The sequence below is a fragment of the Vigna angularis genome, chromosome 1, assembly GCF_016808095.1.
Source record: "Vigna angularis cultivar LongXiaoDou No.4 chromosome 1, ASM1680809v1, whole genome shotgun sequence".
NCBI classification, from domain to species: domain Eukaryota; kingdom Viridiplantae; phylum Streptophyta; class Magnoliopsida; order Fabales; family Fabaceae; genus Vigna; species Vigna angularis.
The window spans coordinates 38,003,144-38,023,606 of NC_068970.1; the positions used below are offsets into that span (position 1 = coordinate 38,003,144).

At 34.8% G+C, this 20,463-nt stretch overlaps 1 protein-coding gene across 2 annotated transcripts; it reads left to right on the forward strand.

Moving 5' to 3' along the window:
* Window positions 1–10,049: 10,049 nt before the first annotated feature.
* LOC108347017 (transcription factor VOZ1) lies at window positions 10,050–16,521 on the forward strand. Of its 2 annotated transcripts, none has more exons than XM_052877062.1 (5): window positions 10,050–10,299; window positions 10,954–11,211; window positions 11,408–11,557; window positions 14,895–15,396; window positions 15,522–16,521. In XM_052877062.1, the coding sequence occupies exons 2-5, from the start codon at window positions 10,984–10,986 to the stop codon at window positions 16,073–16,075; spliced, it is 1,434 nt and encodes a 477-aa protein (XP_052733022.1). In that variant the 5' UTR covers window positions 10,050–10,299; window positions 10,954–10,983; the 3' UTR covers window positions 16,076–16,521. The 2 variants fall into 2 exon arrangements, with proteins under 2 accessions (XP_052733022.1, XP_052733024.1); XM_052877064.1 differs by lacking the exon at window positions 10,050–10,299 and adding an exon at window positions 10,379–10,811.
* Window positions 16,522–20,463: the final 3,942 nt, after the last annotated feature.

A 20,463-nucleotide genomic window follows, 5' to 3' on the forward strand; every position in this document is an offset into this window, starting at 1 on the left:
AAAAATAACGGTTTTTCAACCGTTATCAATGGCTACAAATGATAATGAGATGCATAGTGAAAGAACTCAACTTTAACAAAAAGGAGTTCTACAACTACAATCTCAAGATGCTCTACCGGCACAAAATTAAATTATGACTCAACAACTGGAAACTCTAATGAAGAAAATCTCTCAATTGCCAAAGGAATTGCAGAATGTTTCTCAAGCTCAACATCAACTTTGTGAGTTATGTGGTGGAGATCATATAAATGGACAATGCGCCATGCAAGATATTACCCAAGAAGAAGTCCCTTTTATGGGTAATGAGGGCCGCCAAGGTAACTACAACCAAGGGTGGAAACCTCACCCAAGCATGGGTCAAGGGCAAGCTAGACAATTCAATAGACCACCACAGCAGCAATGGCAACCACAGCCCTGCTTATATGACAGGACTACAAAGCTAGACGATACACTTCAACAGTTCATGTATGTGTCAATCTCCAATCACAAAAGCACTGAAGCGGCCATTAGAAGTTTGGAGATACATGTTGGTCGACTAGCTAAGAAGTTGGAGGAGATCCTGACAGGAGTTTTGGGGCTAATCCTGAAGTTAACCCTAAGGAGGAGTGCAATGCCATTAAAAATAAAGGTGGCACAATGTTAGATGAGAGAAAAGTTGAGAGAAAAGAAAAAGCTCAGTTGAGTTAAAAAGAAGAGAAGAATAAAGAGAGAAAAGAAGGTGAGAAAGATGAGAGGAAAAAGAAAGGAGAAGAGGATGAGAGGAAAAAGAAAAAAATTATTTAGAAGTACCTTCCTTATCCAAAAAGCTTTTCAAAGACTGAAAAAGAGAAACAATTTGGGCGTTTCATGGAGATCTTCAAGCAATTGGAGATTACTATGCCCCTGACCGAAGCACTAGAGCAAATTCCTTCTTATGCGAAGCACATGAAGAAACTCCTCAATAAGAAGAATAAATATCTAGATGAGGAAACAATTGAAGTGCAGGGCAATTGCAGTGCTATTATGCAGAAGACTCTCCCTCCAAAATTTAAAGATCCAGGGAGTTTCACCATTCCTTGTACCATTGGAAACCATGATATAGGGAAGGTGTTTCTAATGAGGAAACATTGGTAAAATTGAAGATAAATGATTTTGATGATGTTGCAAGAAGATAAACTTGAAGAAGCTGTTATAATTGTTGTAAAAGCACTTTGTAGAATATAAACGTATTAGGAAAGTCTTTGAATATGTAAAACTTAGAGAATTTATGATTATCAACTGCAAATAATCGATTATCAACTGGTCTGATGAAAAATTTATGAACACCGAAAAACGGTGCCACAAACTTGTTTAACCTTCGGCAAGTGTGACCGAATCGTATCAAGTAATAAACTCGGTAAGACCAAGTATCGTTCTCCCAAAGGACTCACGGCCTAGTTAGTTATATGATTTGTTGATTATTTAAGACTTGTGAACAAATTCTTGTGGTTTCAAATGCAAAAGACAATAATTAAACATGTATGCATGAGTTTGATCAATGGAAAAGAGGAAAACAAACACGGAATGAATTATATGGATGAGTATGTTTTTGGGGAAATCAATTTCATCTTATCCACTCTCATATACTTTTAGGAATTCACAATTCTTTTCATCAATGTTAATGTCACTCTCTAAATTACCTTGCAAGAAAGCCTATCCTTAATTACGAGTTCATACAATTCCTAGCATCCCTAATAATTAATTTTGAAGCATAGGAGCTTAAAGGAAACCAACCTCATATCCCTATGTCTAGGCGATATTACTTTTGGGAGAAATTCCCCGGATCTGGATTTTACCGTATGTGTCCATATCACTAAAATCAATAATCATGACATCGAATGAGTTAAACAATGCATGCTTTGAGCAAAGAGGAAAAACCCTAACTAATGATGAAAGAAATCATGTATCTCAAATAAGATGTTTAAACACAAATTCCATATATGAGAGTTTCACAAGATTACATTGATTCCCCAACAACAAGAAAGGTTTAGTTCACCATATTCATGGTGAAACTAGATGAACAATAATGAAAGAATGAAAGATAGAACCCTAGAAAGATGAGAAGGTAGCCTTAGCATCCAAGATCTTCCTCTAAGGGGTGGAAATGTGTGTGTTTGCTTCGTCTCCAGCCAAAGATACAAACCCTAGGAAGTCCTAAAGCTTATATACTATTCGTAATATTACAGAAAAGTGGGCCTAAGCCCAAAATACCACCGCTCAGCGGTAAACTGCCGCTCAGCGGTACTAGCGCAATTTCAAATCACCCATCAGCTGCACTTTCACCCCTCAGCGGAGCCAACGTGTGTTCCTGAGTGCCGCTCAGCGGTAAACTGGCGCTGAGCGGTACTTACGGTTTCTCTTCTTTTGCACTTTTTTGAGTTCTTTTCTGATTCCATCTCTATCCTTCTTCACTTCTTTTATCAAATTCATCTTAAAACCTGCATAAAACACTGAAATCAAGCATAAACCTGTACAACTCTCTTATTTCTAAAAATATGAACAAAAGCATGATTTCAAGCTAGTTTCTAAGTGTTAAAGGTTGCTTTTAGTATCCATTTTAAGCATAAAAATAATAGTTTTTCAACTGTTATCACACCTCTTGAGAATTGCCAATAGTTTTGACATTTGGTATCAAAGCTTGCTTTGATATTCTTTCAAACTTTTGCGAAAATGGGCAATCATCAAACTCAAATGTACGCCGAAGGTGCTTCCATCAACAAACCACCACTTTTTACTGGTGATAACTATGCATTCTGGAAAATCAAAATGGAAATTTTTATGGGGTTTGTCGATAGAGGCATCTGGGAAGCTGTACAAAATAGACGAGCTCAATTTGACATTAAGGCTCGTAATATAATTTTATCTTTACTAACTCTTGATGAATTCTTCCAAGTTTCTGTTTATAAAAGTGCACAGGAAATGTGGAAATTTTTAAGACTCACTTATAATGAAGTCATATATGTGGATAAGTTGACACTGTCTGATTCAAGCTCTACATCAAACTCCTCAAGCTCAAGCGATTCTAATAAGCAAGAAAATCTATGCTTGATGGCCAAAGATACATCATCGGAAAGCAAAATCTTGAAGGAAGAGAAGGACTATCAAGGCTCCTATTCAAGCTTCAAATGTTATGGATGTGGTGAAAGAAAAGAAAAGAAAAGAAAAGAAATTTCACAAGAAGAAGAAGGTTCACATTGCTTGGGAGGATAATGCATCAACCACCTCTAGTTCAAGTGATTCTGATGAAGAAGCAAACCTATGTTTGACGGTTATTACTGATGACACTACAAGCCAAGTAAGTTCCTCTAGCTTTGAAACTAGTGAGTTTGATTTGCAAAAATCTTTTCTTGAATTGCTAAATGAATCTGAAAAATTGGATGTTGCTTATAAAAATTTGAAAAATGAGTTTAAGGAATTAAAATTGAAATATGAAAATGCATTAGATGAAGAAGTCATATTAAGAAATAAAGTTAACAATCTTGAAACTAAGTTGATTGAATCCAATGCAAATGAAAAATCTGTTGAGTGTTTATCTTGTAAAAGTCACATGTTTAACATTGACATACTTGAAAATTTACTTTCTAAAGCAACCAAGTCTATCTCACATGTTCAAAATAGTTTTAGAAAGAGCAATGTTAGAAATAAAGACATGCATCATCATAAAAAGTCTAAAGTTAAAAGAACTCGTAGAGTTTGGGTTGAAAAAGAAACAACTGTAAAAACCAAACTGCATGGTGTTTGTTGCTTCTATTGTATGAAAAAGGGACATACTTCAAACAAATGTAGAATCAAACATTTTGATGTTCCAAATGGAAAATGTGGTTGGATTCCTATTATAAAGTAATTTGTCTCTAACCCCAAGGACCCAAATGAGATTTTGGGGACCAAACCTCTCTTGGATGGTTTTGCAGGTCAAGTTCTCAAAAGGAGAGAAGAGCTCCATGTTATTATGCCTTCGGAAATAATGATCTAAGACCGGGAAGTGAATCCATCAAATGGCATTCAAAGCCTTGGTTCGAACTGCATGTGATTGAGCTAAGTACTGTTTGAACTGTGTTGTTGCACTTTGTTTTGCTTATCTTTCTGATTTTCCATTATTTGATTACTGTTATATTCATTTAAATGAGTTGGTTGATAGATTTTCATTGGCATTTTTAGATGATTAAGTTATTTGATGATTGAATTGGCATTTCTGTTTCAAAGATGTTTTCTATGGAGATCTATTTATATGCATGCCATATGAGCTATGATTTGCTTCGCATAAAGCTTGATTGCCATTGTGAAAATCACTGTAGAATAGTCTTTAAAAGTAGTTGCCGAAACTGCATTTCCTTGTTTAAGACAATTTTCCAGTTTTAAATTCTGGTTTACCAATATTTAATGGATAAAATCCATTGAACCAAGATAAACAATTTTATTGAATTAAATCTGATTACTGCATATTGTTGTTTTAATTTTTATATATGTTGTCTTATATGCAGAGCTGAATTCATTGGGTTGAACAAATTGGGGTATGAGAGTGCATGAATCATAGTTGATGTTTTGGAAGTTGTAAATTATGCTGTCAAAGTTAGTTTTTGAACTGATTGTGCTAGCTGAAATGCTTTCATGTCAAACCTGTAGCAACTGTGATCATTTCCATTTAAGATATTGTTGCACTCATTTTAGTTTATAAATTGATTGCTGAATCATTGATATCTTAATTGTTTGAAAAGTGATATTGTTTTCGTGGGTTAATTGAGTATGCTGAAAACTGAATTTGAATTTCATATTTAAGGGGATATCTTTACTTTATGAACATAGAAGAGAGTTAGGAGTGTTAGATATGTCTTAGACTCAAGATTTCTGAAATTTTCACAATTCTCATAAGCTTAGCGTTTTTAATCGATTATCACACGAGAATAATCGATTACTTTTGGATTTGACAAAAGCCTCTAATCGCAGATAATCGATTATCCCATAGAACAATCAATTATTCTCACTCAAACCCAAATCTGGACACTTATGAGCAGATAATCGATTATCTTCATCAATAATCGATTATCATACAATTTCTAGAAAGTGACTCTTTGAGCAGATAATCGATTATCACTTACAATAATCAATTATCACGCGACCAGTTTCTAAAATAAAGTCGTTGTAGTGAATCCTAACGGCTATAAACGGATAAAAACGGCTAGTTTCTCTATTTTTCTTATAAATAGCCCACTATAATCGATTAATCGTCACTCCTTTCCACCCAGAACTTTGCTCAATTCTAATCTGAACCAGTTTTCTTCATTTCTCTCCATTCTTTCCAAGTTTACCTTTGTGCACTTCTTTCATGGCTGAATCCAGAAGAAACCGTAGGAGAACCATGGGTGCATCTTCTTCTTCCAGACCTCGTCCTGCAACCATTGATGGGTGGATTTCGGATCAAGACAAACATGCGAATTATGTTCATTTCTGGCAAGAACGACGAATCATGGTGGTAAAGTTCATACGCCTTGATTTTTATCGATTTTATGGTTTTCAATTTCCAGATCTGTTTCGAGCACAAGGACTTACTCATCTCGTGGAGCAAAAGGGATGCATCTACCCTGATCTCATCCGTGTCTTCTACTTCAATCTGTGTTATCGTGACGGCATCATAACAACAAAAGTGAAAGGTGTCCCCATAATTCTGGATGATGACGTATGGACGAATGTCGCACAACTAACACTATGGGATGATGCTGTCAAAGTCCACCTTGGCATCCCAGACTTCAATCGTCTCCTCGCCTTTCAATCTTTTTTGCGTCATCCTGAACACCAAATCAACCGTCAACAGCTGCTTGTTGGTGGATTTAAGGTTGAAGAAAGGATAATCCACTACTTAATTGTGTGGATTCTATGTCCTCGTGCCACTAACCATGCTCAATGTTCGGAGCAAGATCTTCTACTCTTATATGGGCTTTCAAATCACATCCACATTGATTGGTCAGCACTCATCTCCGACACCATGGTAAAGGCCAAGAAATATAATTCTTATCATTTTCCATATGCACTTCTCATCTCTCAAATTTTAGAATACAAAGGTGTAAATGTGGAAGGCGAACTCACTCCCGCCATTCAAGCAATTGGCATTGAAACTGGTGAGATAACATTTCGCCAAATAGGTTTTGTAGCTCGTGGTCGCCTGATCATTCACAAGGATGATGATCACCACGAAGATGACAATGACGATATGGACGCCCATATGGCTGATCCAGTCCAAGCTGCTGCCTCTGCTGATGCTGGACCTTCTCAAATGCCTTCCTCTTCATCACTAACTATGGAGGAGCATTTTGCAAACCTGTCTAAACAATTGGAGGATATGCGTCTCTTTCAACAAACTCACTTTGAACAGATATATGAGTGACAACAAAATCATGAAGAATTTGTGATTGACCAGTTCAATGACCTTGATACTCGTCTTGGAAACATTGAACATCACTTTAATCTCCAACCTCCAGAAAGACCACCCAGTCCTAAATTTTAGATTTAGGATTTTATGTTAGTTTGCTTTAATGTTTGTTTGTTTTGAATTCCTAGGATGCTTTATCATGATCATGTCTTGCTTTATGTGCACTTGTAATGATTGTTACTTTCTTGAATAAAATGATATCTTGTTTTAGTGCATACATTGTTTAATTGAGGGGGAGATCATATTTAGGGGGAGGCTTTTCGTTGATTTTTTTGCTTATCATCAAAAAGGGGGAGAAGTAGTATAGTTACTGCTAATTCTCTTGTTGTCTATTAGCTTGTATTTTTTGCAGACTAACCAAAGTTGCTTTTAAACAAGTATTTTTTATCATCATAAAAAAAGGGGAGATTGTTACCAATGAGGAAACATTGGTAAAATTGAAGATAAATGATTTTGATGATGTTGCAAGAAGATAAACTTGAAGAAGCTGTTATAATTGTTGTAAAAGCACTTTGTAGAATATAAATGTATTAGGAAAGTCTTTGAATATGTAAAACTTAGAAAATCTCGTACCTTTAGTTAAGTTACGCATTTAATCGATTATGAGAAGCTATAATCGATTATCCTAAACACTCTTGAAAAAGTATTTCGCTCTGGAATAATCGATTATTCCTGCAAATAATCAATTATCAACTGGCCCTCTTGAGAACTGCCAAAGTCTCTAGAATAATCGATTCTTCCTCAGGATAATCGATTATCACTTTTTGAAAAACCCTGTAACGGACTCAAATAATCGATTATCACTAACAATAATCGATTATCTGTGGCAGTTATAATCTATCTCTGCGAACTCAGACCAGTTGGCTATATAAGGTTGTTCCAAAACTCTTAGAAAGGATGCTGAGCTTTTTGAGAATACAGTTTGTCTGAGGAAGTTCCGAAAAGCTAGTTCATTGCATTGCCTGGTCTCGTGAATAGGAGAAACTCGCGCTTTGTGGGTCAAAGGTCGGAGCGGTTCTCTTCGAGTTGGTAACGCTGCTGTTCTTCTAGTTCGAAGACTGTTTCTGCATTATTCCGGTTCGTTGGTCGAAGGAAAGTGCAGATTGATTGCTTCTGGTTCGTTGGTCGAAGCAAGCATCCTTCTGGTTCGTTGGTCGAAGCAAGCATCCTTCTGGTTCGTTCGTCGAAGGAAGGTTTTATCTTACTGTTCATTTACTATATTGTAAATCTGTGAAACTGTTTTTAGTGAAAACGTTAATCACTTTTCATAGTGATTAACAAGTGGACGTAGATTCTTTTGAATTGAACGAGGATAAAAATTTTGTTTTGAATTTTCTTGCTCTCTATATTCTTTACATTTTGCGCATATCAATTGTTTGATAACTTTTCTCTAAGAAAATTGATTTTCTAAAACCGATCATCTTAAAACAAGTTTGACCGAACACGCTTTCTGCTTTCGTAATTTATTCCGCTGCGCGACTCTATAACGATACCAATAGTTTCGACAGAAGGTTCTTATTGATTTAGGGGTAAGCATCAATCTGATGCCCCTATCTATGCTTAAAAAGATTGGTGGTCTTGAAGTCAAGCCAACAAGAATGATGCTTCAGTTGGCAGATAGGTCCGTCAAATACCCTTATGGTGTGGTAAAAGACGTGGTGGTGAAGATTGATAAACTCCAATTCCCGGTGGACTTTGTAGTGATGGAGATGGAGGAAAATGTAGAGGTACTACTGTTAAGGCCTCGGCAAGTATACCGAATCGTATCAAGTAATAAATATGGTAAGACCAAGTATCGTTTCCCAAGAGACTCACGGCCTAAACAATTATGTGATTTCTTGATTAAATATGACTTGAGAACAAAATATTTTGGTTTAAAATGCAGAAAATACATGAAGGCAAGTGTTGATCAAATGACAATAAGAATGCATAGGTGATTGCTTTGTAAAATATGGAATGATTATGTTGTTGGGGGTTGGACTTATCCTATCCACTCCCATGTATTTATGAATTCATCTTCTTCATTAATGTTAATGCCACTTTCTAATTTACTTTAGACCCGATGTCTCGGCGAAGAAATCCTATCCTTAATTACTAGTTTACAATGTCTTGTCTCCCTAGCAAAAAATTCTACATTATAAACGCACAAAAGCTTAAAGGCAACCAACCCTCATATCCCTATGTTTAGACAATACTGCTTTTGGGAGAGATTCCCCAGATCTACATTTCCCAGTATGTGTCCATATCGACAAAATCAATTATAAGATGTTTCAATAATCTTGGTTGTTTGCTTATATAAAAAAATTACGCAACAACATAAGATGTTGAAATCATTGACTGACTAAATATATTTAATTTTTAACATAGATTTAATTTAACCATAGGTCGTCTTCCAACAATCACAAAATTGATTGCTAACAAATTAGTTCTTATAAAAATTATACAAAAGGGCAAGTCAAATAAAATTAATACATGAAGATAAAAATAAACAAAATAAGTAAAAGATTCATTAACAAAATAGTAAATGAAAGCAAGAAATAAAATTAAAAAAAGATAAAAAGAGATAAAACTAATAATAAAGAATAGGTTGATTTCACTACTTCTTCAAAATAGTAATCATCATTGGTTATCTAAGGATTATCTTTCAATTAATTATTGTCTTAGATGATTAAATTAATCAATCTAAATTCTCAATTAATTTTTGGTGTTTGCATTATTAATCAAAATACATTATCAATTAAAAGCAAGAACTTTGACAATTAAATAATCCAATATCTTCAAGATAAAATGTAGATTAATTATAATAAATTTATTCAAAATACATTCTCAACTAAAAATTATTCTGTTGAATCATGTCAATTCTTTTGTCTTTTAGATAAAGTAAAAAACTAATTAAGTAAAATACATTCTTAATTAATTTTTTTAAGTTTTCATCTTTAATCAAAGTACATTATCAACTATTGGCAAAACTCATTCAATCACATGAAAGTTTATAAATTTAGTCAAAGTAAATTCTCAATTAAAATTAAAAAGCTCTTAGACTCATATGATTCATATGTTATGTAGATTTAACATTATGCTAACTTGCTACATCGTAAAAACCATTACTTTTACTTGATTAAGAGACAAAAGAAAAAAAATATATATATAAATCACGATAATAATTAAAAGAACAAACTAATTATTGCATTCTAACCTTAAAATCAATTAAGAAATTACAACAAAATCATAATTAAATTTAATTAATTTTAATTTTCAAGAATTTAATTTTCAATAATTTTCATAATTATGTTTATTTTTCAATTTAAACTACTGTTATTTTTATAATTGTTATTATTTATAATTTTCACAAACAAAATGAAATATCAATTATTTTAGTTTTAATAATTTTTTAATTTGTAAAGTAATTAGAAAGGGTAAGATTTGATAAAATAAGATAATTATATAATTTGATATAGTTTTTTAACACTTTTTAGTACTTTGATTTATGTTTTAAAATTTTTATATTTGTTATTTAACTAGTTAATATAATAATAATTAATTAAATTTTATTATTACTTTGATATTGTACAATTATTTATTCCACCAACGCATGTTCATATTCTTCACTGTTTGTAACCTTTGATTGATTGTCTCGGGAGTGAGCAAAGGAGGGAGCCAGAGTCACAGACTCAAAAGCATATTTCTTTTAAACTTTTCTCTCTCTTTCCCTCATTTCCATCCCCTTATATTATCAGTTTCCTCACCTCCATTTTTTCACCAGACAGTGTGACGAAGCTGATCTCTTTGTTTATTCAGCTAAAAACTATTAATATCTTAAATTTTTTCCTTTTATTGCGATTACCGCGGAAACTGAGGTAACCACAGTTCCTTCCTGCAAAAATTACCTTTCAATTGATCCACAACACTTCTTTGCTGTTCCTCTTGCTGTCCCATTTTTTCATTCAATTAACGTTTTGGGTTTTCGATCTTTTACTGAATATTGACTTTGGTCGGTTCTGCTTCGATACTTGCTCGAACTGCTTTTCATCGAAATTGGGGTTTATTTGCATGGTTAATTTGTTTTTTATTTTTGGAGGTTTTGGGTTTATTTCTTGCTATGATGGATTTTAATAATTTGATTGTTTGAATCTATGTTTGGGTATGTTTATTTTTCATCAGTTTATGTGCCCACATGTTTTATTGGAGGGGGGCGGTGGGTTAATTTGTCGAAAATGGAGAGAATTTTTTAATGCAATTTGAAGTTGACCTAATCCTCCGGTGGGGTTGTTATATTTTTTGTGTTACAATATATGGTCTTTAGGTTGTGAGCCTGGAATATGCTTCTGATCATGATAACTTGCCTGCAAGTTGTGTTCATTTTTTTGGGGTTTTCCCTCTCTCTCTCTCTCTCTCTCTCTCTCTCTCTATATATATATATATATATATATATATATATATATATGTATGTTTTTGGTAGGTTTCATTTTTGTGATGGACTGTAACTCAGTTTGTGATATTGGTGAGTGTAGGGTTTTGCTGGCAGAACTTCAGGTTTGGCAATGAAGAAGGTTCCCAAGAACAGCTGCAAGTCCGCATCGCACAGGCTCTTTAAGGACAAGGCGAAGAACCGTGTGGATGACCTGCAGGTGATGTTCCTCGATCTGCAGTTTGCTAGGAAGGAGAGTCGCACGGTTGATGCTGCAGTGCTTGAGGAGCAAGTTCATCAAATGCTTCGCGAGTGGAAGGCCGAGCTCAATGAGCCCTCGCCTGCATCTTCGTTGCAGCAAGTAAGATAATTTTCATGGCTGTAACGTGGTAGTTGTAACTAGTGAACTTTGTTTTAGATTTAAAATTGAGATATCTATCATGGTTGTTTGTTTCTAACCTGTACTTTTCCAATTGTGATGGACATGTGCGAACTTGAATGGCAGTTTTTGTGGTAAAGCTGTGATTGTGAACTGTTGTGTTTATGGGTTAATATAGGGTGGCAGTCTTGGGTCATTCTCCACCGATATCTGTCGGCTATTGCAGCTTTGTGATGAGGAAGATGATGCCTCTAGTCCGTTAGCTGCTCCTAAGCCTGAACCAAATGATCAGACACTGCAGGCTAGGGGTAAGGTTGGCTTCCAAGAGGTGAGTGACTTTTATTTTTTGAGGATTTTTTTTTTTTGGCATTTTGCAGGTTTGTTTGGCAGTGACATGAGTTGATTATGTATTGATTGGATTTTTCTATTTTTGTTACTCTAACTTCATATATAAATCGCATATGCTTCAGAAATGGTTGACAATGTTTAGTGGAATTTGTAAATATTATCCATGCGACTTTTGTCTATAGATCTTTCCTACTGAACGTGAAGTGGGTTGCTTTAGGCCTGACTTTTAGAGTTTACCAAACGAAGTCTATCTTTCTAACTTATATTTGGATTGGATGATTATATATGTTTGTTTTCCTTTTTTAACTTCGTAACTTGTTTCTCCTTTCTTGATAATTGAATCCATGTGTTATTTATATCGAAGTCATGTAACTGTTACATTCAAACAGAAAGGAAGAATGCAAAACATGACAATGTATCTTTCCTTTTGGGATTGAACGGGAGAGCTTAAAGAAGATAAGGGAATTAAATTAAGAAGGAGATGAGGATTAAAGTAGACAATAGTGTCTGATCGGGAGTATACAGGTTCTACTATGTTGTCATATAGTCTGTTGGTGTTTGCACAACTTTTTCTTGGCTACCCTTAACATTGGAATTGTATGAGTTGCAAATTGATTCATTGATTTGCTTCTAATCTTCACTCAATTGATATGAATTATAAATCACATGTTAAATTGATGTAATAATGACAAAATTGCTTGAATCTCAATTCTTCCCTCATTTTGGTCATACAAATATTGGTTAGTGGGTCAACAGTCTCTTTGTGGGGATAAACCAAGGTGATGGTTGAATGTGGGCAAAATCTTGTCAGTGGAGGGTTCTGGGGCCTTAGATCTCAAATGTGTCTTCACTTGTTGTCCAGATGGACCAACTTAACACAGCAAATCTACAATCAGGGCTTGGGGGTCCGGAGGGATATTACAGTGACAGAGACCCTCTGGTGGTAGGATTTGATCTGTCAACGGTGGCAAGAATGATGGGGCTGGGGGAAGTAAGTGAAGCACACCTTGGATTTTTGAAACTGAGATGGACTGTGGTAGAAGAGAAGATAACAAAAGAGAGGCTGAAAGAAAATAGGGAACTTTCTTGCTAGGTTGTCTTTTAGAGGTTAGTGAAATGAGCATGGAGAATTCTAATAATTAATGGGTAGAAAATGAGGGTACTTAATTTATTATTATACTATATAAAAATATATATTTATATTTTTTTAATGGCTGATCATCAATATTGTAATTGATGATTTATTTTGATTTACTATTCAGAAAATAGATCTAATTTGTGAACTGATCATCACTCTCGGAATTTGTACTCAAGGTTTAAACCAACCCCTCAAAACTTGCTTGTTAGGTGAAGACCGTTCTAGCTTTATAATATTTAAACCATATATGTTGGTTTCTATGTCTGAAACCTAACCAAACACACTCTCACACAACAAAATACAAAGATGAATGAAAGAATTCTCTTATTTCAGAACGAATAGGCACTGTACAATGAATGGGTTGGGATCATAACCTCCCTTTACAGGCTAATGACCTGACTTTACAATGAATTCACTCCATGCCCTCTACAGGGTTACAGGAGCTCTATTTAAAGCAGCTCTGACACGCTCCCTTATTTAACAAAAACCTCTACCCCTTAACCGCTCGGCCTGGTATCGCTACCTCTTGGCCTCTCTTGTTGATACCGTTCGGTTGTATCCTAAACCTATCATCCTATATCCTAACTATATATTAGGAATAAAACATCATCAATGACACTGCAATTAGGACAAACCTATGCCACAACTAATTCCTGGTTGGAGTGACCACAATTAAGTGGTTTTTCAAACAATCATGAATTCTTAATGCACCTTGCACCTGATAATCCCAACCTTTCATATATTTCTGGTGGAAACTAAGTTGTTAATTTCATTTAATTTATATCTACTATGCACATAATTAAACCGACAAAGATTGACTGTACCCTTAGTGCAGTATTTTAATTCAAATATGTTCTTTGTTTTACCTGTGAACCAACACTGGGGCTTTGAACTGTATTTGTTTCAGTTTATAGACTTGGAAATAAATAAATAAGGCTTTGTCTGAAGTTGTTATTTTTTTATCGTGTTCTATGGGTTGCTAAAATTTTTAATGTTGAATTTGATAAGCTGCGTGGAACAGCCACTGATCACCAACCTTGATGTAAGGGGAACTGTTAGGTTCCTAAGTATTGAACCTAACTGAACTCACTCACAAACATTCAAAACAGCCTGAAGATGAATGAAAGAACAATATTATTACTCAAAGACTGGGAGCATAACCTCCCTCACAAGGTTCTCTGAACCTGTTCTTTACATCAACAGTCAACAACCCCTCTCTCTGTTAAACAGAGGTTATTTATACAACCTTTTCCCGCCCCCCTCTCATAACTGTTAAGACAGTTATGTTATTACACTCTTTCCCTCCTTTTGTAAACTAACCAGGGCCTATCAAGAACTTTCATTGCAAGAAGGCATAATGAGAGCTTTCTTTGCAATTTTGTGATAACAAGACTTGCCAAACAGTCAATGGTACTTGTAGCGTTGAGTGGTTTGACATGTTTGGTCTGGATTGAGGGAGTATGAGTTTGGATACTTCGGTGTGTTTGGGGTTTGACATGAACCTTGGTCAAGGGACGGATCTTCAACAAATGTTTTAGGAGTGTCAAAATCTTTATATAGATTTATGACAAATTTTGGGGATGCCAAACATATAAAATATATTAAAATTTTAAAAAATAGTTTAAAGTATATATTAATATATATATATAAATATAAAAAAATTTGGGGGACCAAGGCCCCCCTCTGTCACAATGAAGGTCTGCCACTTGTCAAGGGAAACACTCAAACAGCTAGATGGCTGTTGATGGTTGTTGTGATGCATTGTATGTATCCAATCATTATGAATGCAGTTATATATCGGACAAGTCCTTGGTTTTCTGGTTTAACTGTCTAGTCAGTCAATTTTGGGACATAAATTTTTGTGTATAATATACATCCTTGCTAATATATATGCCTTTTTACCCATCTTTGTCAGAGAAATTGTGTGACCGAGTCATGTGAAAGTATATACTGTTTTGGATCACAGTTGAGATTGCCTAACCTATTTGAGCGGTTATTTTCTTTTTAATGTGCTAGTTTTTCTCAATGTCTTAAATATTTTCTAAATAATGGAAACTAATAGGCTCTGATGGTTATTCTGGTTTTACACGTTTTCTGTGCAGTATTTCACTAGCAGTCTATTTTCAATATTAGATTCATTTGTGGTCGTAATTAGTTTCCTGGTTTAAATGTAAATCAGGGCCAACAGCAACATGATTTTCCGTTGATTGATGAGTGCAAAAACTCAACCTCAAGTGTTCAAAACGCTGCAGCTAACAACCCAGATGGACATGCTTTAGAATATCATCAGTTTGATTTGCATCAGGACTATGATCATGGCTTTTACACTGGTTTTAATGGTACAGGTTATTGTGAGGAGGATGCTATTCCTCATATATCTAGCTACCTACCAAGTATCTGCCCTCCTCCTTCTGCTTTCTTAGGCCCAAAATGTGCACTTTGGGACTGTCCAAGGCCTGCACAAGGGTTGGACTGGTGTCAAGACTACTGCAGTAGCTTTCATGCTGCCTTAGCTTTGAATGAAGGGCCACCAGGCATGGCCCCAGTTCTACGACCTGGGGGAATTGGTTTGAAGGATAATTTACTTTTTGCTGCCCTTAGTGCAAAGGCACAAGGAAAAGATGTTGGCATCCCAGAATGTGAGGGAGCAGCAACTGCAAAGTCTCCATGGAATGCGCCTGGTACTTTTGATCTTTTAGTCCTTTTTATTTGGTTGACCGGTTAGGTTATTTTTTAGAGATGCATGTGGTATGATGGTTTACGAGATTGTTCTTTCTTTTGAATCAATTCATTTATTTGATTGCAGAGCTCTTTGATCTGTCTGTTCTTGAGGGTGAGACTATTAGGGAGTGGCTCTTCTTTGATAAGCCACGTAGAGCATTTGAGAGTGGAAACAGAAAACAAAGGTCATTGCCAGATTATAGTGGACGTGGTTGGCATGAATCTAGAAAGCAAGTCATGAATGAGTTTGGAGGGCTGAAGAGATCCTATTATATGGATCCACAACCACTGAACCATTTTGAGTGGCACCTTTATGAATACGAGATTAGCAAGTGTGATGCATGTGCCTTGTACCGATTGGAACTGAAGCTTGTTGATGGTAAGAAGAACTCCAAGACAAAGTTAGCTAGTGATTCAGTCGCTGATCTGCAGAAGCAGATGGGAAGGCTCTCTGCTGAGTTTCCACATGACAACAAAAGGGCTGCCAAAGGCAGAACCAAAGTTAATTCAAAAGTTGGCATAGGTGGTGTCTATTCAGCTTCACACAGAGTGACTACACTGAATGGAGCGTATGAGTATGGGTTGGCTGCACCATATGACTATCTTGTTGAGAACATGGGCGACTACTATGGGACATGATCTATTTGGAATGATCGGCAATATGCTGCACTCGACTTGGTTATACATTATTTTGTGCTGGATTTTTATTTTGCCTGCCCCGATGTTTGGGTATTTTATCATTTTTCCAAGTTACCAGAAATCAAGGTCATTTTTTGCCTTGAGATATTTTGTGAATAGCTCATTCTCACTGGAGTGCAGCATTAGAAGCTGCTGGATGCTGAATTCTAACTGCAAAATTTGCTGTATAGTATATATGATGAGCAATTTGGTGAATGCTAGAATCTCATTAGCATCACACCCGAATTGAGCTATCGTTTAGGCTAAAAGTTGCTGTGATTCAGCTGACTCTATTTTCCAAATCATGCTAATGTAAGTTGGTTATTACAGTATTTTCTAGTATTAGGTGCTGGACAAACCTTGGAAGGATACATTATACTGGCTCAGTAATAAAATTGTTTTAGTTCCATTCTGTGTAATTTTTCTATAACCGAAGAGAACGGAGCTTTGAATGGTTCATCTTATTGAATGGAAATATTCGGTAAACTATTTGAGGATTGAGTTGTGATCCTTAGTGAAATTATACAGTTGCAAACTATCAGATCATAACAAGTTTCTTGTTACATGGGTAATGCTACACAGCTTTGGCTTTATATTTACCTTAATTGCGGTTGTGAAATGCTAGTTAACTTATTAGACTAGTAAAGTCGTTCAAGTTTACGAGTCTAGATTCTAGTCTTAGGGAGACAACGTGCAAATATATAAAAATGTCATCGTCTTACAAGGATTTTCTCACTATTGTTCCATTCAGCCTAAGATGATAACTGCATACATATTTGGCAGCCTAGTCTGACATCTGATTTTTGTGGCCAAGCATAATTTTAGTTTTTGAATGGTCTGTTTCCTTTTATTTCTTTTTTCCTAAACCTGTGCTGTTGGAACAATTTTCTAAGAATTTAGAAAAACATGATGAACAACAATGTAGACTTGATATAATCTTCTAGGCGTGAATATACACTTTCCTAAAAGTAATATTTCGTTCCTTATAAGAGTGAAGGGACCACAAAATCCGTTTTTGAGATACAAAGAAGAAATACAATGATAATACTCACTCTTAGTAGTAACGTCAAACAAGAATAAAATTCTCACGAATTGATTTGTGTGTTAAGTGAATGACAAAATGTAGAAAAAAGTCTTTGTATATGTGTACATCAATAGAGCACAGGATGTCTTTATATAGAAATCAGACAACTTTCAAATCCAAGAGATACCAGATTCTGATTAGTTACATTTCTTCATAAGTGATTATAACTTTTCATGAATGGTTGTAACTCTTCATGAATAATTGTAACCAAGGTTATCAAACTCGAGAGTATACACAAACTCGTGAGAGTTCAGTAAACTCGACTTGTAAACTTGTAAGAGTTTACTTTGCATGAAAAATATATATAAATAATATCTTAATTCAAATAAAATAACAAAATTATATAAATTCAAATACATAAGTTCATAGAAATATTGTAAAACATAAATTGAAATGTCAAAGTCTCTATGTCTAATCCTCTAATAATGGCATCATCATCTCCATCATCATCCTCATTTAACTCTTCCTCTGATGAATGTTGTGTATTCTCATTGTTCCCAAAAGTTATGTTATCAAGATCAAGAGCATCTAGAGAAAGATCTGTTGTTGCTCCATCTAACTGAACATTTTCACCATCATTTTCACCTTCAACTTGCTCAATCTCAACAACATCATTTGCCTCTTCAGTTATCCATTCATCATCTGATTCAATGTCATAAAATGGAAGAGCTACAATTTTTCAAATTTGTCTACTTTTCAACTTGGAGTTATACATCACATAAACTAAATCATTAATCCTTTTTTGATACAAACGATTCCTTCTCTTTGTATGAACCTAAAATGAAATATAATATTTTTAGTGAAGATATAAACATAAGAAAGAAATTTATAAATTAAAAGTGATTTAAATTACCATTTCAAATGAGCTCCAATTACGCTCACATCCAGAAGAACTACAAGTCAAACTTAGAATTCGAATAGCAAATCTCTTCAACTCTAGAGTTCCATCACCAAACATTTCCCACCATTCCCCAGGATTTAACTCTTTCCTACACTCCTTTGCATCTTCCATTCCCAAAAGTCCTCTAGCATAATGAAATTCAACAATTTGTAAATTAATTTTTTTTCTTTCTGCCATATCTGGTATCAATCTTCTCATGCAAATATACAATCCTTCTTTCACCTCTCCACCATCTTCACATCTAAAGTTAGGTTCATAGTGGAAATGGGGGTTCAGATAATAGGCAGCTGCATGCAAAGGCCTATGAAGTTGATTATCTATCGAGCATCAATTATTCTTCAAACCTCTTCATAACTACATCAATTATGCTATATCAGAAATAATTTCACACATAAGTAATTAAACATTGAATGAATAAAAGTTTGAAAATTTACCTCCTTTTGATATTGTTAAAGTTAGATCTAATTTTCTCCTTTGCACAATCCATTTCTTCATAAATGAAAACCATTGCAGGTTTTACATTTGAGTCCACTAATCTTAAGACAACCATAAGAGGGGCAACAACTTTCAAGCATGTGGAGACATTCTTCCAAAATCGACTATCTAATACCACATGTTCTACTTTTCTCCCCTCTTGTGAAGTTCCAAACTTGTTTGTCTTCCATTCCTTAGAGCTAAACATGGTCAACAATGATGCCTTCAATTCATGAAGACAAGCAAGAGTTAAATAAGCTGTGGCAAATCTAGTCACACTCGGTCTTATCAAATCTGTACCTTTCGTGAACTTTTTCAACAAGGAAATCAACATTGATCTCCTATAAATGTAAGTTGTAATCTTTCTTCCCTTCTTTATGGTCAATTCATGGACCTTCAAATTCTTTTCAAAATCTTCAAATATCAAATCAATGCAATGTGCTGCACATGGAGTCCAATACAATTTTTCCCTTTTTTGCATCAACAACTCTCCGACTACCTTGAAATTTGTAGCATTATTAGTGACAACTTGAACAACATTTTCTTGTCCAACAAACTCGACAACATCATCCAACATTTTGAAAACTTTATCAGCTGTTTTTGAAATGTCTGAAGTGTCAAGTGAATAAAGAAAAATCGTCCCTTTAGGACTATTCACTAAGAAGTTGCAAATAAAACGTATTTTTCTATCCGACCAACCATCAAACATAATTGTACATCTAGTTCTCTTCCACTCCTCCTTATATTCCTCAAGATTTGCATCTGTTTTCTTCACAACTTGTTTCAAGAGCTTCTCTCTAATATCATGATAAGATGGTGGTTTGTATCCAACTTCATACTTACCAATCATTTCACACATCTTTGCAAATGATGGATTTCTAATTACATTGAAAAAATGACACTGGAGTAAAAGAATTCATCCACTTGAGCATCAACTTCTTCTTTGTATCCTTTTTTCATCATTTGATTTATAGTGGCTTGGACTCTCCCCTTGCTAGTAGTAGTAGCTTTTTCTTTTCCTTTAAAACCGAAAACCTTGTGTCCTCCTTCAAGACTTTCACTTTCTTCCTCGTCTTCACCAATATTTATCTTTCTTTTCTTTGATGAAGCATTCTTAGCTTCTGCAACTATTTTTATCATCAAATTTTTTATTTAATCCGAATCAGAAGCACAAGGTTCAGAATCTTCCCTAGTTCCAGCAAGATGATGCTTAAATCTAAATATGCCTCCACTTACAATCTTTAAGTAATAGTTGCATTTTACTTTTCTTCCATTACCATTAACATCAAATCCATGTTTCCATCCAATACCAGATCGATTTCCTGGAGCATTTTTACTTTTACTTTTAACGGATAAAGATGCACTTCGATTAGTTTCCATTGAATTTGATGTATTTCCAACTATGGTGCTTTAAATTTTTTAACTAAAAAAATATGACAGAAGAAACTCAAAGAGACATGACATGATACTTTAAATTTTTTCATTAAAAAATATGGCAGAAATAGACTCATAGAGACTTGACACATCTCCTCGCTTTTTAAATTTTTCAAAAAGAAATAAGAAAAAAGAGAGCTAAATTTTTTCGAAAAAAAAAGCCATGAAAGTAGACTTCGAGAATTGCATACTCAGAAATCAGAAGAAACAATATTAAAAAGCATGACAAGACAAGACCATGACAATAGAAATTAACTATTTAATAAAATGCATGACAATAATAGAAATTAGTTTTTTTAATAAAAAGCATGGCAGGGGCTGTGATAGTGAGCGGCGACCACGAACTGGAGCGGACGAAACGCGACTAAGAACGACGGTCAGACAAAGCGCGAAAGCGAGGAGATGAAACGTGACCACGACCGCAAGCTAGAGTGAAGCACAATGAGAATGAAGAGG